Source organism: Python bivittatus, unplaced genomic scaffold, assembly GCF_059951505.1.
Source record: "Python bivittatus isolate LINGU-HERP-01145 unplaced genomic scaffold, Pbiv_v1 ctg000810_np1212, whole genome shotgun sequence".
Lineage (NCBI taxonomy): Eukaryota > Metazoa > Chordata > Lepidosauria > Squamata > Pythonidae > Python > Python bivittatus.
The window spans coordinates 2288047-2313339 of NW_028277111.1; the positions used below are offsets into that span (position 1 = coordinate 2288047).

Genomic DNA, 25293 nt, shown 5'->3' on the forward strand with positions numbered 1-25293 from the left:
TTTATTTATTTTATTCATTTCTATTTATTACTGTATTTACTTGATTTTATTCATTTCTATTCATTACTTGATTTACTTGCCTTATTTTTATTTACTCAAGTTACTTGATTTATTCCCATATTTTACTGGCTGCATTTGTTAACCGCTCAAACCTTATAACAGAGGCACAAAATAATACAACGCAGACGTAACGCAAGTCTAAATCATTAGATAATACGAAACAAATAAATGCATGGTGAGAAGCTCGTGGCTTAGTGTAGGTCTGAACCCTGCCAAGAACGGGTTATTTAATAAACCAGGGTCTGGAAAGTCCACGATCTCGACTAGCAAGCCAGAGGCAGAGATCGAGCGACCCCAACCTTTCCTCCGGCGGTTTCTTCCCTGCTCCCCCTTGGCCCCGCAGCAGGACTCGCAGTTGGCACCCCTACCCTCCAAGGTCGCAGAGCGAATCGCGCTCGATTTGCGTCCAAGCGGCTTCGCTGCCCCAGCGGGCGGTCGGGCTGGCTTCTTCCCGCAATCGGGGTGAAGCGGGGAGCGTCGTTGCGGCGCGGCTGCCCCGCTGCACCTGTGGAACAGCTGTCCCTTCGGCAAGCGCTCCGGGCCCGGCGGGAAGGAAGAGCAGGACCCCCGTGGCCAGCTGGCCAGGCGGGCAGGCGGGCAGGCAGACGGCGGCGCCTGCTTCGCGCGCGCTGCGCTCCTTCTCTTCTTCGCGGAGCTGCTCGGAAGGGTTAAGCTGACCGAGCTGCGCGGCCCAGAGTGGAGGCGGGGGAAAGAGGCGTGCGCGCCGGAGAGGAGCCTCCTTGCCCGGGGCGCCTTCGGCCTCGGGCTTCCTGCTCGCGGGGCGCCCCGTCCGCCCTCGCGCCAAAGCCGGGGCGGGCAGCGCGCGCCCGGCGCAAGAGGAGGTGCCCGCCAGCCGTGCGCAACGGGCCCGAGACGCAGCGCCGGAGCCCGGGCGGGCGGGCGCGCGCCAGGCGAGACCTCTCCGACGGAGCGAGCGGGCGGCTCCTGGGGGTTCCTCCGACGGCGGCTTGCCCTGCGGTGGGTCGGCGAAGCGGGGGCGTGGGGCTCGCGGCGACCGCAGGGCGACCAGCACTGGCGAGAGAGCCCGTGCAGCCTATCTCTGGCTAGATGCTAGCTGATCTTTAGTGGAGCCTAAGGGTTGTGGGGGCAGGGACGATGGGAGGTGTAGTCCATCTTTTGCAGGGAGCCGGTTCCGGAAGCTGGCTTCACGGGCTAAAGGTGACGTTTACAGCAGTGATCTAGTCAGGTTTTGCTTAATCAGCTCAGTGAAAGGCGCTCTTCCTTCGTCTGCACATACTAGACCACACTGTGGTTAGTTTTGTTGTGGCTTAGCTTGTGGTGTAGCCTGAGCCCGTTGCATTTCTTTAGGGCAGTGTTTCTCAACCTTGGCCATTGTAAGATGAGTGGACCTCAACTCCCAGAATTCCCCAGCCAGCCATGCTGGCTGGGGAATTCTGGGAGTTGAAGTCCACTCATCTTACAGTGGCCAAGGTTGAGAACACGGCTTTAGGGTTACATGAACAATGCAGGCATTCAGTGCCACCAGGAGTGGATCTAGGAAATAATTAGGTTGGCTGCTTTGGTGTCTTACCGTGGCTGCTTTTAATCTGGCAGGTTTGGGGGAAAACCAGAACAGGTGCAAACGCTGTGTTGGAGGGGAAAGGAGAGAAGGAAACAGCTAAAGAGGCTCCCAAATTGATTGTTGGAGAGAGGCGTTTGGGCATGGGGGAGAACGTAAACTGCACAATTGAGTTGCTGGGTCACTAAGCCATAAACTATAGTTTACAACCAAGTGGCTGGGATTCTGTATGCAACCAAGCCATGATGTGGTTTGGGATTGACGTGCTACCGGTACATTGTGGTTTGTGAACTATGGATTATGGCTTAGTGTACTGTGCAAACCAGTTTAATGTGGTTTGTTGAACAAACTGGTCTAAAGCCCGTAAGTTAACATGATCCTTGAAGCCAGGAACCCAGCCTGTATGTGTGAGAGCTGGAAACCTATAGATGTGTGTTCACAAAGCCCTAATCCAGCTCTGGTGCATCGTAGTGCTTCTGGAATTGTGGAATTCTTGGTGCTCCCTGAGCTTGGTGGTTTTCCTGCAGACATCTCGTTACCCAACTAGGTGACATCATCAGTGCGAAGGAGGGTGGGGTTTGCTCCCTGTTTATATACAGTAGCTTGCCCTGCCAGTGTTGGTGGAGGTGTGGTTTTCTCCTTGTTCGTTCTTTGATTAGGTTATTGTTTTCTGCTTGATGGTTTGTTCAGAGCACATCCTCTCCAGCAGCCAACACCGAGGTAAGCAGGGATTAACACCAGACAAACAATCAAGCTGAAAACAATACTCTAATCAAGGAATGAACAAGGAGAAAACTATGCCCCCACCAACACTGGCAGGGCAGGCTACTGTATATAAACGGAGCAAACCCCACCCTCCTTCGCACTGATGATGTCACCTAGTTGGGTAATGAAACGTCCGCAAGCAAACCACCAAGCTCAGAGAGCGCCAAGGACTCCACAGTTCAACCCTGAGCTACAGAGATTCTCTTCTATTGGCTTCTGGAGTTATTGGATTGTTCTTATTCTCTTACCAAAGTCTATATTTTTTCTCCAGGATAAACGTTCATCATTGGCCCCTCCTGTGAAGCACCGTGTTTGTCTGTAATCCCTTGTGCTCCCTAAAATGATCCATGGATCTCGTGGGACTATCCTGGGGTTGGGTTGTTAGCCAGCGACTCATCCTCTTGGGCACATTTTCAGTCAAGCATAGCTTTTCGTCAAGACTTTCCCGCTGAGCTAATTCTGATAAAATGGCACAGAAAGGAAGGGTGCCAAGTGTTGGCCTCCGGGTCCCAGAGCTGTTGCCCCAGGAGATAAAGGCTGGGAGGCTGCTGGAGGATGGAGTTCATGTGGGTCGTGAACATGGAGCAGCTTTGGAGAGAGCAGTAGATGCCCCTCACAGATTCAAGACTGGGAATCATTTGAGTGTCCTGAAGAAGGAGAACCTGGAGCAGACAGCAAACCACTCGGACAAAGGACAGTTCAAACATTTAGCATTGCATGAGGCCTTGAAAGCAACACAATTTCCTTACTCAAAATGGGAATGTTCCCAGTTACCAAGATCTTCTCCATGGGAGAAGACCAAGTCTTCCCAACCATCCTTCGAAGGAGCACTGGATGCTCACTGGAGACTCAAAGGAGAATCAGATCACCCTGGAGAAGTTCAAGGGGGGCACACCAAGATGGAGGATCATTGGAAGGCCAAAGAGGATGTCTTGAGTGAGGACCCAGCTTCCATGGACACACAGCAAGCCCTCTTCAGGGACTTCCGTTACCAGGAGGCCGAAGGGCCCCGTGAGGCCTGCAGCCGCCTCTGGTACCTCTGCCACTGCTGGTTGAAACCGGAGAGACACACCAAAGAGGAGATGCTGGAGCTGGTGATCCTGGAACAGTTCCTGGCCATCCTGCCCCTGGAGATTCAGAGTTGGGTCAAGCAGAACCGCCCTCAAACCTGTGACCAAGCGGTGGCCTTGGCAGAAGAGTTCTTACTGAGACAGGAAGAGGGCAAGATGTTGGAGCGAAGGGTGAGAATGGATTTTGGTTTTCATGGGAGACCCCCATGTGTGTAGGTGAATGATTTTGAGGTTGGCCCTTTGAGATAATTTCCGGCTATTGACAGGATCCTCCAATCTGTTTCACATGTCCATTGTAACTGGCTCAAATGCCAGTCCTTAGAGCTTAAACTCAAAGCACATTCATGTCCCAAAATCTTAGATTCCCTTCTTACTGTCTCTGAGGATCCCAGTTGCTCTTCTTGGCAAGGACTTCATACAATTGGAAGGGGGCATGGAGGTCACCGAGTCTGATCCTTGCTCAGTATGGGATCAAGCATCTCCAAAAGAAGATAGTTCCATCTCTGCCTGGACCAAAAGTGTTTTTCTAATATTCAGCCAGGATTTGTTTTCCTTTAGCTTTCGGGGGGCGGGTGGGAGGAAGATTCACTTTTGCTCTAAGTGGACTGTTCTGCTGCTTAACAGCTTTTACTGCTAGGAAATTCCTTCTAAGATTCAGCTTGAATCTCCTTCTGTCATGGGCTGTGAGAATAACCTTGGGAGACAGGAGGAAGAGCCGCAGCCTAGACAACAGTCTGATAAGAGAGGTAAGAAAGTCCAAAGGAGGAATGGGGGCGTGGGAAGCGTCTCAGAAGGGACCCTCCCTAGTTCTCTGGAAAATAAAGGCGAGGAAGGGGAGAAGTGCTTTCAGACTTGTAAGATCCTGTTACCCAGTGTTTCTCAAACCTTGGCAACTTTAAGATGTCTGGACTTCCACTCCCAGAATTCCCCAGCCAGAATTCTGGGAGTTGAAGTCCAGACATCTTAAAGTTGCCAAGGTTGAGAAACATGGCTATAACCTTACAATAAAGGTAGTGTTAGTACTCATGGTTTTGGCTTCCTGTCTGGACTACCTCGAAGGGCTGACACCTTTCTTTTCATGTCAAACTATCCCATTTTGTCCTGCTCCCTTTTGTCTGCCTGCTCTCTCTCACAAGCAATGGCCTGATAGATATTTCTAGACCCTTTGGTCTTTATTTTTTCCCTTGCCACAAGTCCTTTCACCTTTAACCTTTGCACTGACTTGCAGGGTTCGGTCCTGACCCAGAAGGAGGCTGTCAACTTCCACCCCACCCAGCCATCTCATCCCAGCCCCGAAGAGGAGCAGATGTGCCCTCAGGCCAAACAGGAGACCGAGAGTGAAGCAAACGCTCAGGGTAACTCTCACCTTCTGGGGCAGCCTCCCCCAAGCTTCCTACCCTGACCTCCTTCAATCAAGCTCTTAAAATCTGGTTTTCTCCCCCAGCTAAGGAGGAGCCCTTCACAAAAGGGCTAAGATGGGTGGCAGGCCCTTTTGTGAAAACGAATGTGTTGTTTTGTCCCTTCTGGACACATGTTACTTTTTATTTCTTTTCCTTTTTTTAAATTGTTCTAATCTGTTTTGAATATTTGATACTGCCCAGAGTCGTTGGGAGTCAGGCGGTATGTAAATGTAATTAATAACAATAATGTAAGTCAGTAAGGGTTTCCATCTCCCTGGGTTCATGCTGGACAGATGGGGACCTTGAGTTTGGTCTGTGATGAAGATGTGCCTTTGAGTCAATGTTGGCTCCTGGCCACTGACTGGACGAGTCTCTGCAGTTTTCTTGGCAAGATTTCAGAAGGGTTTGCCATTGCCTCCTTCCTAGGGCTGAGAGAGAGGGACTGGCCCAAGGTTACCCAGCCGGCTCTCATGCCTAAGACGGGACTAGAACTCAGGGTCTCCAGGTTTCCAGGCTGGTGCCTTAACCACTCCACCAAATTGTCTCTCAGTTTGGTTCATAGGTTTGGCAATTCAGAGTTGCCATCTCTAGAAACCCAAGTTTCAGCACATAGTACTTTCAGCTTAGGGATACGCAAAATCTACCATTTTTGGAAAAGAACATTCCAATAGGTTTTGGACATACAGTGGTACCTCGGGTCACGAACGCTTCTGTTCACGACCAATCCGGGTCACGAACAGCACCATTCGCAAAATTTTGCTTCCGTTCGCGAACTCCGCATCGGGTGACGAACAGGATCCGCGGCCATCTTCCCTGCTGTGACACGTGGTCGTGGCTTCCTGTAGGGAGGGGGACTCTCCCTCCTAGCAATAACCGCCTCCCCACCCGCCTTCCTGTCCTCCACGCCTCAAGCAAGGTTAGCATTCTCTCTCTTCATACTGTACTGGACTGTACTTTGTGTCTTATTTTTGTGGTTTAAAAAAAAATACATATGGTTCAGAACGGATTAACCGTATTTACATTGAACCTTATGGGAAAATTTGATTCGGGTCGCGACCAATTTGGGTCGCGACCAGAGTCGCAGAACAAATTAAGTTCGTGACCGGAGGTACCACTGTACCATACAGGACACATGGTGGTATACAGTTAAAATCAAGAGGCTGCAATGAATCAAAATCAGTAAAATCGCATATTTGCGGGAGGATTAAAACTAATAGAAATACACGTCCAGTCGCCACAGGCCAATCTCCAAATACCCTTCTGAATATATGTGTACTCTTTCCACGTAGATGTGTAGGCACAAACATATTGAACCATATTCAAAGGTTTCTTTACACAGGCATACATGCCCCTATATGGGTTCATTTTTAGGATTCAGAGCCCTCAATGGCCCTCTGAAATCCGGATGAGGCTTTTTCATCCCCACCCAAAGCTGTGATCCATCTGTGATGTTCTTGTGAGAGAAGGGGAAAATTAAAAGAATTGGTAGAGAGAGCGCGCCCTCACGAGAACGAATTTGAATACAGCTGAAAGGTAAATGAAATCCAGTCTGTTTTCATTCTTGGCCGGGCCTCACCCTCCACTTTTCACATCCAGCTCTCAGACTTGCACCTCCTGTCTGAGTGGAGAAATCTTTCAGAAATGTTGCACAGATTATTAGATGCGGCGTGCGTATGCTATCTTCTCACGGTCTGTCTTCTGGATACACAGATCTCCTCCCCCTCCCCACGTCTTTGGCTTCATTCTCAACGACCCCCCTGCAGAGCGCAGGTTTCATGCTGCAACGGGTGACCCGTGTTCTGGTCCCTGCCATTGAGCAAGGCTGGAAACCATCTGCCCGTTTCCTGCCAGGAACCTGGTTGGAAAAGTGGGCAGAATCCTATGATTCTGAGAGCTTCACGTGCAGCACCTAGACCGGTGTTTCTCAACCCTGGCAACTTTAAGATATGCGGACTTCAACTCCCAGAATTCCCCAGCCAGCCATGCTGGCTGGGGAATTCTGGGAGTTGAAGTCCGCATATCTTAAAGTTGCCACGGTTGAGAAACACTGACCTAGGCGGAGGTTGCCCGTTTCTCCTTTAGGGCAGGAAAGAGAAGTCGTCCCGCACATTGCATCTTCCCCAGATCCTTTGAGATTCCTTAAGATCCGGTAAGATTGTGCCACTTACAAGGGGTGGCAAGATTCAGTGGCTCTGTGAGAAAGGCAGGGAAATAGACTGGACACTCATCTTTTAAGAAGAATGCTCTGACTTTAGAAAAAACAAAACAAAATGGGGAAGAAATGCCAATAATTCTCCCTCTGCCTCCTCCAGCAGTGACACTCTGCCATTGTCCCAGGGCCTCAAATAATTACGAAAAGCAGTTCAGTGGTGGTCCCAGTGGCCCAGAGAAGTGCTAGGCCCTGCTGGGTGTGTCTAACCAGAAGCTGGCCAGCCATCTGTCAGGGATGTCGTGATTTTTAAAGATTTTTTTCATCCCACCTTTATTATTTTTATAAATAACTCCAGGCGGTGAACATACCTAATCCTCCTTCCTCCTCCTATTTTCCCCACCACAACAACCCTGTGAGGTAGGCTGGGCTGAGAGAGGGACTGGCCCAGTCACCCAGCTGGCTTTCATGCCTCAGGTGGGACTCGAACTCAAAGCCTCCTGCTTTCTAGCCTGGGGCCTACACCACTAGACCAAACTGACCCCTGCCAATGGTTTCAGCCATCAGCAGGGGTCAACCTTGATGGCCTCAGGACCCCTTCTGTGATGCTGTGATTCTAAGTGAATCGTCTGTTTGCCTTAAAGATTGTGCCCCTCTGTCCCCTTGAGGGAAGAGAGTTCCTGGAGTTTCACTGTTTTTTTCCCCTCCACAGATGACAAGTGGGTGACAAAGATGAAAGAAGAGAAATTCAAGGTAGAAAATTCGGAAGCAGTGAAGCTCTCTGAAACTTCCTGGGCATCCCACCCTGAACCCCAGGAGGACAAAGATGCCTCCCCAAATCTCAAGGGATGGGAGACGGGGATGAAGAGCTGTCTCCATCCCCAAGGGGATGTCTTCTTTCCCTGCTTCGGAGAAAGAAAGGAAGCGAACCAAACCTTTGTGGCAAAGAGACGGTGCAAAAGCCGGGGAGAGAAACTTTGCAATGTGTGCGGGCGAAGTTTCAGCCGGAGCACAGTGCTCGCCGCGCACCAGCGGACCCACACGGGCGAAAAGCCCTTTATGTGCCAAGACTGCGGGAAATGCTTCAGCTTGAAATCCACATTGGTGGCCCACGAAAGGACCCACACGGGGGAGAGGCCCTATCGCTGCTCGCAGTGTGGGAAATGCTTTACCGTCAGCTCGGACCTCACCCGGCACTATCGGATCCATGTCGGGGAGAAGCCGTTCAGCTGCTCCGAGTGCGGCAAAAGCTTCAGCCGGAAGACTCAGCTGCTCAACCACCACAAAGTCCACACGAGGGAGAAGCCCTACAAGTGTTCCCAGTGCGGCGAGACGTTCAGCCGCAGCTCCAGCCTGATGATACACGAGGGCTCCCACACAGGGGAGAAGCCGTTCAAATGCCCCGATTGCGAGAAATCCTTCAACACGTCCTCCCAGCTGGTCAAGCACCACCGAGTCCACACGGGGGAGAGGCCCTACACCTGCTCGGAGTGCGGGAAGAGCTTCAGCCAGCGGCAGATCCTGATGGTGCACCAAAGGATCCACACGGGCGAGAAGCCCTTCAAGTGTGCCACCTGCGGGAAATGCTTCTGCGACCGGGCCGTCCTCATCCGGCACCAGAAAGTCCACACGGGGGAGAGGCCACACCTGTGCATCACTTGCGGGAAGAGTTTCTCGCACCGGGCTGTGCTGGTGAGACACCAGAAAATCCACACCAGGGAAACATTCCACGTCCTGAAATTTGAGGAGGAGGCGGCCCCAGTGAGGGTTTCTAAAAAAGCCTGTCGCTCTTCAATTTTGCCTTGACTTGGGCACGGCTTGCAAACACCCCCCGGCGGCTTACTATCCTCTGCGTTTAGCCGGGCTGTAGTAGCTTGCAACGCCCGGCCAGCTGGTTACAAAGTGTACTTGCAGGACGTTTGTATGAAACGTGTGACCTAGTGAAGTGATGAACTGTGGCTGGATGCTGTAAGGCAGGGTTCCTCAACCTCAGCAACTTTAAGATGGGTAGACTTCAACTCCCAGAATTCCCCAGCCAGCTGGGGAATTCTGGGAGTTGAAGTCCACCCATCTTAAAGTTGCTGAGGTTGAGGAACCCTGCTGTAAGGGACAGGTATTGATCCTGTGACGTTCTGGTCCTCTTGGACTCCAACGATTCTTGCCAGTGATGGGAATTGTAGTCCAGTCATTTTAGGCTCGCAAGTTCCCTACTTGTGCTGTTAAGGGACTCATTCCATCGTGGAGCCTTTATGGGGAGAAATGGTCAATTCTCTTTCCCCTCCGTGGTCAGCAGCTGGTAGAGCTGATGGCAGAGAGAACGGATGTGCGTTTTCAAGCTATGTGCTACCAACGAATGGAGAAAACCAGTCGTTAAGTGGGGATGGAGGGACTAGAACAAGGGCGTCCATGTTTGCTGAATTGAATACAGTAGAGTCTCATTTAACCGACCTTCGCTTATCCGACGTTCCGTCTTATCCGACGCCCCTAAAAAAAACACAACATACATAAATTGGCGACGAGAAAAGTGAGCGGCTTGTTTGCGAGCGTGAGTGTACTTTCTTGTCGCTGCTGACGGTGGCGCCGCAACGCAAAAATTGATTGCAACAGGCGCAGCGGATCCGTTTTTTTTTTTTTTTTTTTTACCGCACTCAATCGTTACTGTGTGTTATTCGACATTTTCGGTTATCTGACGTTCTGCCAGCCCGTTTATGTCGGATAAACGAGACTCTACTGTAGCACTTGTTTGGTTCTGGGAGTTCAGTTCTTCCTTCTTTCGAATGTCTTCCATCCGCTCTTGTGATTTGGAATGAAAAGTGCCTTCTCAATTCTTTGTACGGCCCGTTGTCCACAGCGGTGCTCCCCAAACTTGGCACCTTCCAGGCATTTGAACTACAACTCCCAGAATTCCTCAGTCAGCATGGCCGGTGTTGAGAATTCTCAGAATTGGAAGTTGGCCAGTTTAGGAAGTACGGATGTAGAAAAAGACAGTATAGTTGACAGTGTCGCTTCGGCTCACCTTGTCAGAGGCTGCAGTTCACAAAAGCTGCTCCCTTTGAATAAAATGTGTTAGTTGGAAAACTACCAGAGGCCTAAATTTGTTTTATAGGAATTGTTGTTGTTTAGTCGTTAAGTCGTGTCCGACTCTTCGTGACCCCATGAACCATATTGCGCCAGGCATTTATTTATAGGAATACCACAGAATAAAGAAAGACATAGATGTTAAAATAAAGAGATGGTGTTTCAGCTGATAGGGAAGGGTGATAAAAGGGGAATATTGGGTTTTTTTTCACTCATCTTTGACATGCAGGCGCGTGCCAGATAGTTAATATTCTGCCTGGCGGTTTGACCCGCAACTCTAGTCAGAAGAGTGAAGGCAATAAATTGATTGATTGATCGACTGATTGCAAACATGGCTAAGGAAGTTGTAGCTTTGAAGGAATTCCTACAAAGGGAGAAAAATCACAGTTACATTCCTGGCTCCATTTCCAAGAATCGTGGCAGAGGGAAAACGGATGCAAATCACGCTCGCGTACGTATATTGACTAATTATATTTCCTGGACAGGCTCGATGCCTGCGTGTGGCTTACTTATTCTCACATGGCAACATAGTTGGTGAACACCCCCATCCCTTATCTGAGTGTGGCACGACTCCCTCCCGGCACCGGTCCTGACATTTCGATCCCATATGTGTTTATTCCAAAGTAAGCTAATAAGGCTTCCTCCAAAAACTTACTCCTCTGGCTAAGAACACACGGTAATTCTCACAGAAATCAGTTCCCTAAGATAGACGGATGGCTGTATACGTTGGTTTCATGAATAAATGAAAGAACAGAAGTAAATGAGTTCTGTGTGAAACTGGAATGATATGCAACAAGAATAAAGCACTTTTCTGCATTCTTCCCATATGCGCAATGAAGAAGGCAAACATCTTGAAAAGGCTTCAAGTGATGCTTTCTCTTTGTATTTATGGGGGACCTGGAGCGGTAGAAAGGTTCCCCCGAAATCCAGCTCAATGCAGGGTGACTTCATGAACACATCCGTGTTCCTCCAGGGTGTTTCTTTGAACTTCCAAACCAGCCTCCAGCTCTGAGATGTCCTGTCCTATCCAGTTACCACCCAAATTTGAGTGTACTCAGGTTTCCGAGATCAGTGAAGGTCGGTCCTTGGTGCTACTCCCTGTTATGACTGGCTCCGTGGACAGAGCCATATTGTTTCCTTGCCTGCAGCGTCTGTACTTTGTATTTCTATGTGTCTCACCTCGGAATAAAACCTTGTTTAAACATAAGGTTATTTTCTGAATTCCACCGTACAGTTTCAGAGTGGTGGCAGTTTTGTGGAGATAACATAGAACTGCAGAACCGCAGGCTGAATTTACACAACAGACGTCTTTTGTTAATTTCCCACTTATGGGCAATTAAGAGCATCCCCTTTACAGGGTCAGAGAGGTAGGTAGGAAACCAGACCTGGAGCCCTGGTAGATTCAAAAGCTCCATCTATGGTGCTTCTCTACCTTGGTGTCCCCGTGCAGGCGTATTCCCACTGGTAGAGCGGTGAGGATTTTTCTACTGGTGACAGCTGTTTAGCTTTTCTGGAGGGGGGTGGTTGGTGTTCCAAAGGTCTCCATTGCATACTGAGGCTGTGTTCCCAAAGGAAATTTAATATTTATTTTAGTATGTCATTTAATTGCTGCCCAGCTCCATTATGACTCTAGGCGGCATGCAGTGTACAAAATGTAAAACAACCCACGCAACATGAAATTTTAAAAAACATCCGGAGAAAAACACTGCCATTCTCACAAATCACACAACCCACAAGGGAAAGCCCATCATGTCCAACATCTGAGAAGCAGCCAGGTTTTAAGAGTTCATCTAAATCAGTATTTCTTCACCTGAGCGAGCAGCTTTAAGATGTGTGGACCTCGACTCCCAGAATTCCCCAGCCAACGTGATCTAAATAAGCCCAGGTTGGAGGCTGTATGGATTTCTAGGGGGTATCTTTGCAGGTCCCATCAGGGCCCAGTGCTTAATCAGTGGGACCTGGGGCACGCTGACTGTGCTGGATTGTATGGGGTGGGCAGACGGTCCCTCCAATAACCAGGTCCTGGTTGTTGCCATGAAGGACATTATAGATCAGTGTTTTTCAAACTTGGCAACTTCAAGATGTGTGGACTTCAGCTCCCAGAATTCCTCAGTCAGCACTGAAAAACACTGTTGTAGATGATAACCACTACTGTGAATTGCACTGGAAGCCTGCTGGCGGCTATCACAGCTCTCAGAACAGAGGTGTTACACAGACGTAGTGAGACGTGCTGATCACTCCCTGAGTCACTGCATTCTGGACCAATTCTGGCTTCCAGGGGGTCTTCAAGGGCAGCCCCATGTAGAATGCATTGCAGCAGTCCATGTGTGAGGTTAAGCAGCCAGGTTGGGCCATCAAGGGAGGAAATCACTGTAGTTTCTCTGCACAACACAGCTGGGAGAGCGGCTAAGGGCACAGCAGTGAAACCCAGATGTGGGCCAGGGTTCCTCCAGGAGACAAGGCAAGAGGTTATGGATTTAAATGATAAAGAGATTTTGGGCTGGACATTAAGAACATCTATCTAGTGGGAAAAGTGACTAGTGCAATGTTTCTCAACCTTGGCAACTTTAAGACGTGTGGACTTTAATTCCCAGAATTCCACTGGCTGGGGAATTCTGGAAGTTGAAGTCCACACATCTTAAAGTTGCCAAGGTTGAGAAACACTGCACTAGAGCCACTGAGTGCCAGTTTGGTCCAGTGGTTAAGGTACCAGGCTAGAAAGCAGGGGATGGTGAGTTCTAGTTCCGCCTTAGGCATGAAAGCTGGCTGGGTGACCCTGGGCCGGTCACTCTCTCTCAGCCCAGCCCACCTCACAGGGTGGTGGTTGTGGGGAAAACAGGAAGAGGCAGCTGTATTAAATGTATGTTCATTGCCTTAAGTTATTTATAAAAATTGTAAAGGCAGGATAAAAGAATCTAAAAAAAAAGCTTTTCAACAACAGAATGGTAGATGGTGGACTCTCCTTTGGTGGTGGTGTTTAAACAGAGGCCAGATGGTCATCTGTTGCGGATGCTGCCAGGCTAGGTTTTCCTGCACTGGGTGGGGGGTGGACTAGATGGCCTCGAATGTCCTTCCCAACCCTGATGTTCTCCGATTCTATATAAGGAATAATTTCCTAAACGTCAGGGCTATTCAGCCATGGGAGAGACTTCCTCAGGAGGTGGTGGACTCTCCTTTGCTAGAGGGGGTTTAAACAAAGGCCATCTTTTGGAAATGCCGTAGGGGTAGTTTCCTGTACTGGTTCAGGGGGTGGGCTAGGTGATCTCTAAGGTTCCTTCCAATCCCTACATTCTTAGATTCCATTCTCCCCTCCCAATCAAACAGTCTTTGTCCATGAGGTCGCCCTTCTCTGTCCCTCCCATCCCATATAATGAATGTGGCCAGGCGCTGGTGGTAAGTACCATCTGAAGATACACCTTCGGTTGGTACAGCGATAGAATTGCGTTTCGGATGCCAAACTCTATTTAGCTTGCTGAGGGATTTCTCTTCTTCTTCTGCCCCTGAATGGATCTCTGGTGCGCAGCAAGAGGCAGAGGATATTTTCCAAGGTGGAACGGATCTTCCAACAGGCGCTCCATGTGAGGACATCTGCCTGTCCTTCTCCAACCTCAAGGCACAGCTCCAGGGCTGGTTGAAAGTTAGGAAATTTGCGGATGCGATGGCTTTAGAATCGTTGTCCTTCCTTTTTTTTCCTTTAAAAATGCAAAGATGTGGCTGGACAGCTTTTTTCCAGGCTGGAGATGCAGAGGTGAGTGAAAACCACTGCCAATCTCAACAGCCATGGACCTCGCTGGTGGAATAGAAGTCAACTCACGGATGGCCCAGTAAAGCTTGGAAGGTGGGTTTGAGTCGCCGTTGGAAAACACAAAATTTACCTTCCTACTGGCTGTCTTACTTTCCTCTTGGAGAACCCCTCCAAATAGGGATAAACTAATATTCAACTAATCACTTGCATATTCCTTGCTCCAATTTCCTCCTCCTCCTCCTCTTGTTCTTTCTCTAATACACTGCTGCTACATTGCTTTGCAGGTTTTAGTTTTTAATCTATCTTCTTTAACAAGGGGCAGCCGCTGGCTGACATTTTTTAATCAGAAAAACATCAAAGTGGGGTCAAGCCTTTTACTCCATGGATGGGAGGCCACTAGGAAATAATCTCAAGACTATAGGTTTGACAGGAAAAATGAAAAAGAAAAAGAAAATCCCAGAAGAATGCGGGTAGTGGAAAATCACTTTATTTCCAAGAAAACAATATGGAAGTCCCTGAAATCACAAGGGGTTGAGTTTGATGGAGTCCTGGCCTGTCACAGGAAGCAGCAAGATCTAGCTGACTTTGAGGCTGCTTAAAAAGCGAAACTCCCAGAGCTGTAGGCTAGACTGGGAAGATGATAAATAGATAAATCTGAGAAGGAAATATGGCAAGCCACTTCCGTATTGCTACTGAGAGGAGAGCATGGGGGTATCCGCAGATGCTCCAGCAATCACATTCAACTTTGGGCTCTAGCCGCCTGCTTTTCAGGCTGCAGCCTGCCATATCCAAAGCAAGCTTAGCTAGACTGCTGCAGTTTTTCAGTGATGGGTCTGGCCCTCTGAAACGACCTCCCGTTGGAAACGCGCTTGTCTCCAACATTGTCCGCCTCCCGCCCAAAGCCGAAGACGGAGCTTTGATGCCATGAATTTTGTTTGGGTTTTGTTGGTTTCACCTTTTATATTTATTGTACATTTATTTAGCTATTCATTTATTTTATTGAATGTATTATAGCTGCCCACTCCAGCAGACTCTGGAAGGCTGATTCCTTGTTAGCCACTGAGTCTTGTGATTGTGGCTGCACAAACATTTGACTAATAAAAATAGATTGATTGGGCATTTCCTTTGGAATGTGGAGGTGCCCCCCGCCCTGTCCGCTAGACCCAAATGGCAGCCCCTCTTCAAGAAGAAACAAGCTGGAAGAGAAATGTTTCTAGTACAGCTGGCTAGGGACTACATACAGTAATGACGACTTGGGGGGGGGGTCATGATATAACTTTAGAGGGGGTGGTTAAAGTATATAACTGCTGTGAAGAATATTGGAAGCCACTCCTTTATATCTTTCTTTTTTCTACTTTTTCTATTGCATTTTTAGCTTTTCTTTTTCTTTCTTTCCTTTTCCCTGCTTTATTTTAGTTTGTATTAGTTCTCATTATTGCTGTTAAATCTAAATAAAAATCATATATATGCATATATGTGTGTGTGTGTGTGTATATGTATGTACTGTATGTATGTATATGTATATAAAGCTGGAATATTAACTGGAAGGGGGTTCAGCTGAGCCAAAGGCAGGGTGGGGAGACATAAGACAGCCAGGAATATGAAATGCCAGACTAGGAACAGGGAGACCCAGATTCTGGTCCCTTCTTAGCCCTGGAGGCTCTGGGCTAGCCCTCCCTCTCAGTCCCAGAGCTAAAGTTGGGTAGTAAGAAAGGTGGTTGCCATGAGCCATGATTCAGAGTCTGACTCTGAATCCGATTCCGACAATGTTGCTCCAGCTGAGCCTGTGGAACGTCAGCCTCAGGAATCATTAAGCCATGATGCATCTGAGGCTGATCAGTCACAGGCATCTCCTGATCAGCTGGAGCAGTCAGTTGACGGGGCACGGCCCCCAGGCCCCAGATCCAGATGCACACAGAGGCGAGCAGAGCAGGGTCAATCAAGGAGACGCCTCGCAGGGCACAGGGTGAGGCGTCACATCACTGCAGCCAGAGATTGAAGGAACTTGCTTTGCCTTCACTCTCAGTTGGAAAACCACCATTTGAAAACGTAGCTCTTGTGTGTATCCTGTTCTTGAATTCCTGACTTCTGGACTGGATGACCACCTGATTTAACTAGACTCCTCTTTTGCTTCTCGGACTCCAAACGGTACTTTACTTTGCTAAGTCTTTGTTTTGCAACTTGGCTGCTGTTACCTGCTTCTGCTCCTTGGCAACTGTGTCTGCTCCCTTGAAACAGAACAGTGATGGACTAGGAGTAAGGAAGGCGGTGGACTCCCTCCCTCTCAGCCCAAGAGACGTGTGGGGTAGTGGTGAAGGTGCTAGACTAGCTTTTTTGACTCCTGTAGTTGAGGTAAGCCTTTGATATGGTTGGGGGATACTTGTGGGACAAAACAGAAAGTTATTAAGGATCCTGTGATCTTTGGGGCACAAAAAATCAATTTGGTGCCCACCAACAGTTCCCAAGCTGCTTGCCAGATTTCCTCTATCCCGTAAAAACAGAATTTAATTTTCCTGCCCTCACTCTTCCTGTTGTGCTAGCCTGGCTTTAAAAAAACGGCCAGGCATTCAAATAAACGGCATTTCTAGGCATTGCAGATGTTTTTTGTATAAAAAGAACAAGCCTGTAGTTTCCCCCCCTTTTTAAAAAAAGCATGATTCTTATTTTTATTGAATTATTAGTCCCATTCTTACAACTTTGGTGCTTTGCTGCTTGAGGGTGCATCGTTACATAAATGTAGATAAGCAAAAGGTTTCTTTTCTGCACTTTTCACCTCCCTTGAAATTGTTTCCAAAAAAATATAGGTGCAGAATCCAAAGAAACATGGACTTTTAGGATCTGTAAACATCCAAGAGATGACTAGCACTGTCCAAATACAGTGGAACCTTGGTTTACGAACTTAATTCGTTCCGTGACTCTGGTTGCAACCCGAATTGGTCGCAACCCGAAGGAAATTTCCCCATAAGGTTCAATGTAATTACCGTTAATCCGTTCTGGTGTGGAGGACAGGGAGGCGGCTATTGCTTGGAGGGAGAGTCCCCCTCCCTATGACCAAGTGTCAGGGGTGGAAAATGGCCACGGACCACGTGTCAGGGGTGGAAAAATGGCCGTGGACCAAGTGTCAGGGGCAGAAAAATGGCCGTGGACCACGTGTCAGGGGCGGAAAATGGCTGCGGACCACGTCAGGGGCGGAAAAATGGCCGCGGACCACGTGTCAGGGGCGGAAAAATGGCCGCGGACCACGTGTCAGGGGCGGAAAATGGCCGCGGACCACGTGTCAGGGGCGGAAAAATGGCCGCGGACCATGTCACGGAGGGAAAATGGCCGCGTACCCTGTTTGTACCCCGAGGCGGAGTTCGCAAACCGAAGCAAAATTTTGCGGCCGGAGCTGGTCGTAACCCGAAACGTTCGTTAACAGAAGCGTTCGTAACCCGAGGTTCCACTGTATAAGGCTTAGGATCCAATGTGGTGGAACAACAGAATATCTGTTGCAAAGCGGTTCATGTAAAGTTTTCCAGTGGATTCAGACTCATCCCCACCAATTTATCAATCCCATCCTACATAGTTTATTTGGTAATTAATGGATTTAGAGTTGCAATTAACTTTGCTTTCATCCGTTTTCATGTTTAGATCATCCAAGTGTCTGGCTTTATGATGCTCCACAAAATTTGGCCTCGTGTAGAAACTTTCTCCGCAGTACACACATTTATAGGGCTTCCCTCCAGCGTGAGTTTTCTGATGGGTGATAAGATTCGAACTTAGATTGAACCTTTTCCCACACTCAGAGCACTGATACGGTTTCTCTCCGGTGTGGGTCCTCTGATGCCTAATAAGGCCAGAGCTACACGTGAAGCTCTTGCCGCAATGGGAACACTCATACGGTTTTTCCCCTGTGTGGGTTCTCTGGTGTACGTTGAGCTGCGAACTCACGCTGAAGAATTTGCCACACTCGGAGCACTGGTACGGCTTCTCTCCTGTATGAGTTCTCTGGTGTGCAATAAGATTGGAGCTCAGGATGAAAGTTTTCCCACAGTCCGCACAGTTGTATGGTTTTTCCCCCGTGTGAATTCTCTGGTGGCGGATGAGGCCAGAGCTACAAGCGAAGGTCTTGCCACAATCCACACAGTCAAACGGCTTTTCTCCATGCAATTTCTGGTGGGCCATGAGACTAGACCTCAGATAAACCCTTTTGGGACAGGCAGAACATTTATAAGGCTTCGTACCTGTGTGCATTCTCTTATGGGCATGAAGGCTTGATCTCACACTGAAGTTCTTCCCACAGTCTGAGCATTCGTATGGTTTCTCTCCCGTATGGGTCCTCTGATGCACACTGAGTTGTGAGCTCACACTGAAGGTTTTGCCACAATCAGGGCATTCATAGGGTTTCTCCCCCGTGTGTGTCCGCTGGTGTCTGCTGAGGCTCGAACTGCAGCTGAAGGATTTCCCGCAGGCAGCACAACTGTATGGTTTGTCTTCCGTGTGGATCCTTTGATGCCGAATGAGGCTGGAGCTGCAGGTGAAATTTCTCCCGCAGTGGGCACAGTGATAGGGTTTCTCCCCAGTGTGGATTCGTTCGTGGGCAATGAGGTTGGAGCTCTGGCTGAAACTTTTCCCGCACACTGAGCAAGTGTAGGGTTTCTCTCCTTTGTGGGTTCGCCCATGTGCAATCAGGGCTGATTTCTGGCTGAAACTTTTCCCACACTCAGCACACCTGTAGGGCTTTTCTCCTGTATGGATTCTCTTGTGGGCAACCAAGCTAGATTTCAAACTGAAGGTCCTCCCGCACTCCGGGCAGGCGTAGGGTTTTTCTTCTGTGTGGATCCGCTCATGGGCAATGCGGCTTGAGGTCTGGCTGAAACTTCTCCCGCACACACAGCATTCGTACGGTTTCTCCTCTGTGTGAATTCTCTGATGCGTAACAAGAGTCGATTTCTTACCAAAGCTTTTCCCGCAACAATGGCACTTATACGGTTTTTCTCCAGTGTGGATTCTCTCATGAGCAATAAGGTTGGAGCTGTTACTGAAGCTTTTCCCACATCGGCTGCACACAAGTCGCCTTTTGCAATCATCTGCCTTGTTTTTATTGCCTGCTCCGTAAAGAAGGGGCTGAATCACATTTTCTCTCACCTGTCTTTCGAATTGTAGTCCGTTTTTCAAATTCTCTTCCTCCTTCAGAGTATGGAAAACTGATTTGCTTAAAAATTTCTTGCATATGCCTAGTTGTCGAGAACTATCTGAGCTGGGAATTGCCTTCTCCTCTTCCTCTTGAGCCTTCTGTCTTTGAACTACAGAAACAACAATTTAAAAAGTCAAGTGATTACCCCGTATATATGAGGAGAAGGACTTTTTTCACTCTTATAACAAAATTGAAGCCACTTGGATACAATAGCAAGATACCTTTTCAAAAGATGGGCCCTATTTCACAATTGCATACAATATTGTTGCGGCCTAATATCTTTTAAAAATGCAAACAAATAGTGGGATCTGCAGGGGATGGTAAAAAAAAAAAAAGGCAGTTGCAATGGTGTGATTGCAACCACCATCTTGACTTTTTTGACCCCCCTTGTAGATACCCTATAAATAAATAAATTTTTAAAATGTAAACAGGCGAATTTTTCAATGGTCCAAATTTCATGAAATCTCATGGGAGAATATAGAGCTCCTGCAAACTTTGGGCTATATCATGGCATTTGGGACATTTAGAAAAACATTTGTTTCTAAAATAACTGAAAATAAAAGGAAAAATACTCTAAATCACATGACAGTATCTGGGTGAACCTGTCTAGACTCAGAAACGAAGCAAAGTCAGGTCTTATTAGTAACGGGATGAGGGAAGTGAAACAACACGGAAAAAGGACATTGGAAGCCATTTCCGTATTGTTACCAAAGAAAATTAAGTCGACAAGCCCAGTTTGAAGGAAATGTTACTGATTTCATGTATTCATTTCTTCAGTTAATTATTTATGTAATTTTGGGGCCTCCTTGAGATGGCCCGGATATGCCACCATCACTTTGCCCAAGTGTGTCACGTGAATCTTGGAAACTACAGTAGTCTATAACATTTACTCACTTGCTATTTGTTTTAATTAATGGTCTGTATTGTCTTCCAGTAGTAATGTATGGCTGTGAGAGCTGAACCATAAAAAAGGCCGAGCGCCGAAGAATTGATGCCTTTGAACTGTGGTGCTGGAGAAGACTCTTGAGAGTCCCCTGGACTGCTAGGAGGTCAAACCAGTCAATCTTAAAGGAAATCAACCCTGATTGCTCATTGGAAGGATCGATAAAGAAGCTCAAGCTCAGATATTTTGGCCACCTAATGCGAAGAGAGATCTCTTTGGAGAAGACCCTGATGCTGGGAAAGATTGAAGGCAAAAGGAGAAGAGGACGGCAGAGGATGAGATGGTTAGATAGCATCACTGAAGCAATGAACATGAAACTGAGCAAACTCAGGGAGGCAGTGAAGGACAGGAAGGCCTGGCGCAATATGGTTCATGGGGTCACGAAGAGTCGGACATGACTTAACGACTAAACAACAACTGTATTGTCTGTTTGGAGGGAAGTGGACTAACAAAATGGCAGCTATTTCCCAACCAGTAGAGTAACCAAACGGATGGATAACAAAATGGCGGCTATTTCCCAACCAGTAGAGTTACCAAACGGATGGATAACAAAATGGCGGCTATTTCCCAACCAGGAGAGTAACCAAACGGATGGATAACAAAATGGCGGCTATTTCCCAACCAGGAGAGTAACCAAATGGACAGATGGATAAGGAAGAGAGGCCGGATCTGATCTGTCACTCCCAGAGTCAGTTCAAACTGAGTGCTGCCATCCGTCTAATTATATCTTCATTTAATTGCGGCAGGGAAAAAGTGTCTGATCGTGGCTATTTTTTAAAGCTGGGGTGCAACATTTTCATTGGATTGAGAGCCATGCTAGGCCTTGGAAAAGCACACCCTCCCAAAAGTAGGTGGAGCCGGGATAAAAAGGGCAGGGCCTGGATAAACCCCATACCTATTTTATATTTTCACAGATATTAAATCTAGTCAGTTATGAACATAGAGAACTAGTGCATCACGAAGGACTGTGATAAAACCATTTTATCTGATGTGCATGTTTCTTATGCAGAAGCGTGTCTGAAAAAGGGAGACAGTTTAATAGGGCTTAATACCGATGTTCGGTATTCAATGTAAAAAGCTGCTTCGGGTGGAGATGGCCCTTAGTTTTGCAGAGGGGGAAGGAAGCACTGTAGCAGGAAGACGTTGTGGAACGATGTTTAATTGACTGCTTAAAAATTGAGTTCTAACAATGTGCATGAATATTACAGTGTTGGTATCATAGAACAATATTGTAATTTTAATTGAGTTTAATTGTTCTGTAAACCGCCCAGAGTTATTTCAACGAGATGGGCAGTGACAAATTTAATATATAAAATAAAATAAAAAAATAAATAATAAAATCTTAATTGCAGTGGATTATTGTTTTTTATTTTCTTTCTGAAGAACTAGCCTGACCTAGAGTACCATATGGAACAAGCTGAAGAACACTGGAGGGACTGTAATTCTCACCCAATTTGAAACAGACATTGTTTATGAATCCCCAAGGGTTAAAATCCAGAACTTGGCTAGTGAATTGAAGACTTGGATTGCAACATGTTGAAGAAAATCCAATTTACCTTGGCACTCCTGACCTATGTTCTGGAGGGCAGGACTTTGCTCCATCGGAGACCTGGGAAAGAACGCCATCAAACCTTGGGGAAACGCAATGCCTTCATGGCTAGAAAAAGGAAATTAACAGCAGTTTAAAAAATGCTGCCTGTTAAGCCATCCATTCTGAACTTTGCTCTTCCTTCTTGGTTTAGAAGATAAAACAGCCAACAGACTCTCTTCTTGTCTTTTGATCGTATAGATCAGGGTTCCTCAACCTTGGCAACTTTAAGACGGGTGGACTTCAACTCTCCCAGCCAGCCTTGCCAGACTGGACTACAATTCCCATCATTGGCAATAGCTGTTGGAGTCCAAGAGGACCAGAACGCCACAGGATCACCTCCTGTCCCTTACAGCAGAGTTCCTCAACTTTAAGAAGGGTGGACTTCAACTCCCAGAATTTCCCAGTTGCCGAGGTTGAGGAACCGTGGTTTAGAACTAAAGTCCCTTCCGTGCCTTTCCCAACCGCCCCACAATCTCTCACATACAGCCTGCCACAAAATAGTCATTTCTCAAATAAATGGGGAAAAAATCCAACTAAAGAGAGGCCCAGCTCACTTCTTTCCTTGGCTTCTGACACTCTGGACGAAATTTTTAATCCTGAGTGGGGGAGGAAGCCTTTTTAAAAAAATAAACTAAAAAAAAATGCAAATGGCCAAATGTTCGTGAGAATTCATGAGAGAACACAAGTACCTTGTAAGGCTAGGTCAGAGCGTGATGGCGTAGCTATTCTTAATTACAGATCTATAGAAATGGAAAAGCATTTAATTCAGTGCTCCCCAATCTGTGCAGCTTTGAGATGGGTGGACTTCAACTCTCAGAATTCTCAGCAATGGCCATGGTGGCAAGGGAATTCTGGGAGCTGGTCCACACATTGGCTTCTGTTGCCACACAGTCTTGTGTATCCTTCCTCTGAGTTTAATACAATTCGCTCCTTGGAAGCCCTGCTGCATCTTTGATGATCCAGAGCTTACCGGACACGTCTGTCCTTCCTCCGTTCCTGCTCCTGGATCCTTCCTCGGAGTTTGGGATCCAGCTGGGGATGAAAATGCCTCTGAAGGTGGAAAAAAGAGAAGGAGAGAGATTCAGAGAAAATGCAACAGCACACATCAACATTTATTGGTTAGATTTATATCCTGCCTTTTGTGAAGGTGCTTAGCGCAGCCTACGTAGCCCTCCCTCCTCCTGTTTTTCCCCACAACAACAGCCCTACAAGGTAGGCTGGAATGGAAAAGAGAAAGTGAGGGAGGGAGACAGGCTGGGCCAAAGTTACCCAGTGGGTGCTGGCCCTGAATGCGGGTTTCCCTGGCACCAGTGAACACCTTCATCTTCCATGATCCCCAGCTAGAGCGATGTGATCCAACACTGCCCGAGATTTGGCTGCCAGGCGCAGTTCTCCTGAGCATACGCCGAGCGCTTTTTGCTCTCCAGGACCCAAAGCTCCTGTGCTACCTTGGTGGATTTAGGCTCCCCTCCTGCTCTGAAAGGGGCTCCCAACACGCGGGCTGCGAACGAGGGGGGCTGCAGTCCAGCTCCTGGGGAAAAGGCTGCAGCGCCCCGCTCCGCCCCGCCCCCTCCGGCGGCGCGGGCCGGACTTCTGAGGGAGCCCCGCACGAGCCTCGGAATCCTGACGTCACGCCCCGAGCTGCTTCGGCGGCGTCGCCCTCCTTTGATCTTTGCAGGGCTCAGACAAATGCGCGGCAGGGGCTGCAGCTCCGGGGGGGCTGACTCAGCCCCGCGGAGGGGGCGAAGGGGCGGGGCGGGAGGGGTCCCCGGCGGCCCCCGCCTGCCCCGCTCACCTGCCGCCGGATACCCCCCTGCGCCCGCCTGGAAGCTCAGCCCCTTCCTCCCCGCTCCGCCCGCCGCGCCAGGCGAGGCTGGCCCGGCGCAGCCCACCGCGCCGCGCTCCAGAGCCCTCTGCCGGCCGCCGGCGCTCGGAGGAAAGGAAGGAGACCCGGGCGAGCCGGGGGTCCCCTGAGCAAGTGCAGAGCGCCTTTCTCCAGGGAGAGGTTTCCTTCTGGCAGAGTAGGCGAGGTGTGTGGCGTGGGTGGCTCCCTTCAGTTCGTGTGAAGCGCCTTTCTCCGGCTGTGTTTCTGGTGGGCTAAAAGCAGGAGTGGGTTCAAGAACAGGGGAAACCCTGGCATTGATTTGGGGGGGGGGCAAATGGCTTAATGGCCCGCCCAGCCCTTCCCTCCTCTCTTGGGGGTCACTTTAGAACAGCGCCTGTCAACCTTGGCAACTTTCAGATGTGTGGACTTCAACTCCCAGAATTCTGTGTTTCTCGCCTGTCTTTCGTCTAGTTTCCTTGTTTTAGAACAAACAAAATACGATTAAACTTAGGCGCCTTTATTTATCTATGGTAAAGCCTTTTCAATGGATAAATTGATACATTTATAAATATAAATACAAAGTAGTTTTGGCCTTGGCGTGGCAAGCCAGCTGCCATGTGCCAGATGAGCAAGGCTGAGACAAAACCTCATTTGGCTTAATGCAAGTTCAGTTAATTAACTAGCGTTAAAATGATTATTCCCCATATTCTTAAGAATTAGAACCATATATTGGCAGCTGCACTTAACGCTTTAGGAGTGAACACTGCAGGTTTTCGATAATCCAGCATGTCTTTTCTCATTTTTCAATTTCTCTCTCAAGTTTATGGCCAGCAGGTGGCACCGTTGAGTGGCTAATCTTGAAAAAAAGCGAAGGTCAGCCCTGCTTGATAATTGGATGGGGCACCACCAAGAGATCTCAGAACGGTAGATCAGACTGGGGAATTGAAAAAAAAAATCCCGGAAAAGTGATGATGAAGCAAATCTGTATTGTCCTCAAGAAAACAGCATGGCTGTGTCTGGGAAGTCCACAGAGCCAAGCTTGATTCAGCTACTTATATCTGCAGATATTTATTCAATTCATAATGAGAATTTATCATGCTTACTTGCTTTAAAAAGAAAATAGGAATTTATTTCCTTTTCCTCCAGTCTGAGGGTTTTGAACTTACTTAGTTTAAGCTGCGATACGTACTCCCTTTTTGTTTCCTTCTCTCTGGATTCAAACTCTGGAAAACTAGGGAGGGTCCCTTCTGAGACGCTTCCCAACCCTTCTCTCCGTCTGTGGGCTGAGACGTCTTTTACACACCGGTGGCCTGTCTGTGGCTCCCCCTCCCGTCTCCCAAGGTCATTCTCACAGACCCTTACAGTGCGGATGAAAACGAGGGATTTTATTGAAGAAAATGATTCATAACCTGTAATTTTCTCTGTGTATATGACATTTTCTCAGAGGATTTATTTATTTATTTTTGGTCATTTTCAACACGTATTTCACCCATAGCTTTATGTATGGAATGGGAAGCTTTTGAACTTCTCCCCAATATTGTCCTCTGGGATTGGGACGAATAGGCCGCATTTAAGGCACGTGCCACGGTCTGGAGGGCGTTGTAAGTTAAGGAACTGGCTAGAGAGAAGTTCCTCTCCATCTCCTGTTGAGGTAGAGTGTTCAAGTTCCCTTTGGCTCCACACCTTATCTTTCGCAAGCAAGACAGCCTTTGCATGTGAACAGGGAAATGTTTTAACCATAAATTCTTTGATAATAAAGTAGATGTAAGGCACCTTTTATTACCCAAGTTTTTAAAGAGCCAAATAAAATAAAAAACTTGAGACAAGACTTCTTTTAAAATAAACAGATGTATTTTGATCAAGACACAGCTGGGTGAACCCAATCAACACCTCAATAATTGAATGTTGACTGAAGCCACACCCTTTCAAAACAAGCATCAGAAATTTATAG

At 48.0% G+C, this 25293-nt stretch overlaps 2 protein-coding genes across 5 annotated transcripts; one reads left to right on the top strand and one right to left on the bottom strand.

Annotated features, from left to right (window-relative positions):
* Positions 1 to 431: 431 nt before the first annotated feature.
* On the top strand, positions 432 to 9010 carry LOC103055409 (uncharacterized). The gene is made up of 4 exons (XM_088129530.1): positions 432 to 1038; positions 2637 to 3606; positions 4664 to 4790; positions 7697 to 9010. Exons 2-4 carry the CDS (start codon positions 2833 to 2835, stop codon positions 8788 to 8790), a joined length of 1995 nt encoding a protein of 664 aa, XP_087985656.1. The 5' UTR covers positions 432 to 1038; positions 2637 to 2832; the 3' UTR covers positions 8791 to 9010.
* A 3683-nt stretch (positions 9011 to 12693) lies between these two features.
* Positions 12694 to 23334, bottom strand: LOC103054929 (uncharacterized). Of its 4 annotated transcripts, none has more exons than XM_088129593.1 (4): positions 23313 to 23334; positions 22488 to 22567; positions 21483 to 21583; positions 12694 to 19092 (listed from the first exon to the last, which is right to left on the bottom strand). In XM_088129593.1, exons 3-4 carry the CDS (start codon positions 21550 to 21552, stop codon positions 17354 to 17356), a joined length of 1809 nt encoding a protein of 602 aa, XP_087985719.1. In that variant the 5' UTR covers positions 21553 to 21583; positions 22488 to 22567; positions 23313 to 23334; the 3' UTR covers positions 12694 to 17353. The 4 variants fall into 4 exon arrangements, with proteins under 4 accessions (XP_087985719.1, XP_087985718.1, XP_087985717.1 ...); XM_088129592.1 differs by lacking the exon at positions 23313 to 23334 and adding an exon at positions 23132 to 23305; XM_088129591.1 differs by lacking the exon at positions 23313 to 23334 and adding an exon at positions 22966 to 23305.
* Between the last annotated feature and the right edge of the window lie 1959 nt (positions 23335 to 25293).

Coding starts and splice junctions, on each gene's coding strand:
- LOC103055409 (XM_088129530.1), top strand. CDS start 2,833: ATGGCACAGAAAGGAAGGGTGCCAAGTGTTGGCCTCCGGGTCCCAGAG. Junction 3,607..4,663: donor GCAAGATGTTGGAGCGAAGG/GTGAGAATGGAT, acceptor ACTGACTTGCAG/GGTTCGGTCCTGACCCAGAA. Junction 4,791..7,696: donor GAGTGAAGCAAACGCTCAGG/GTAACTCTCACC, acceptor TCCCCTCCACAG/ATGACAAGTGGGTGACAAAG.
- LOC103054929 (XM_088129593.1), bottom strand. CDS start 21,552: ATGGCGTTCTTTCCCAGGTCTCCGATGGAGCAAAGTCCTGCCCTCCAG. Junction 19,093..21,482: donor CATAGGTCAGGAGTGCCAAG/GTAAATTGGATT, acceptor TTGTTTCTGTAG/TTCAAAGACAGAAGGCTCAA.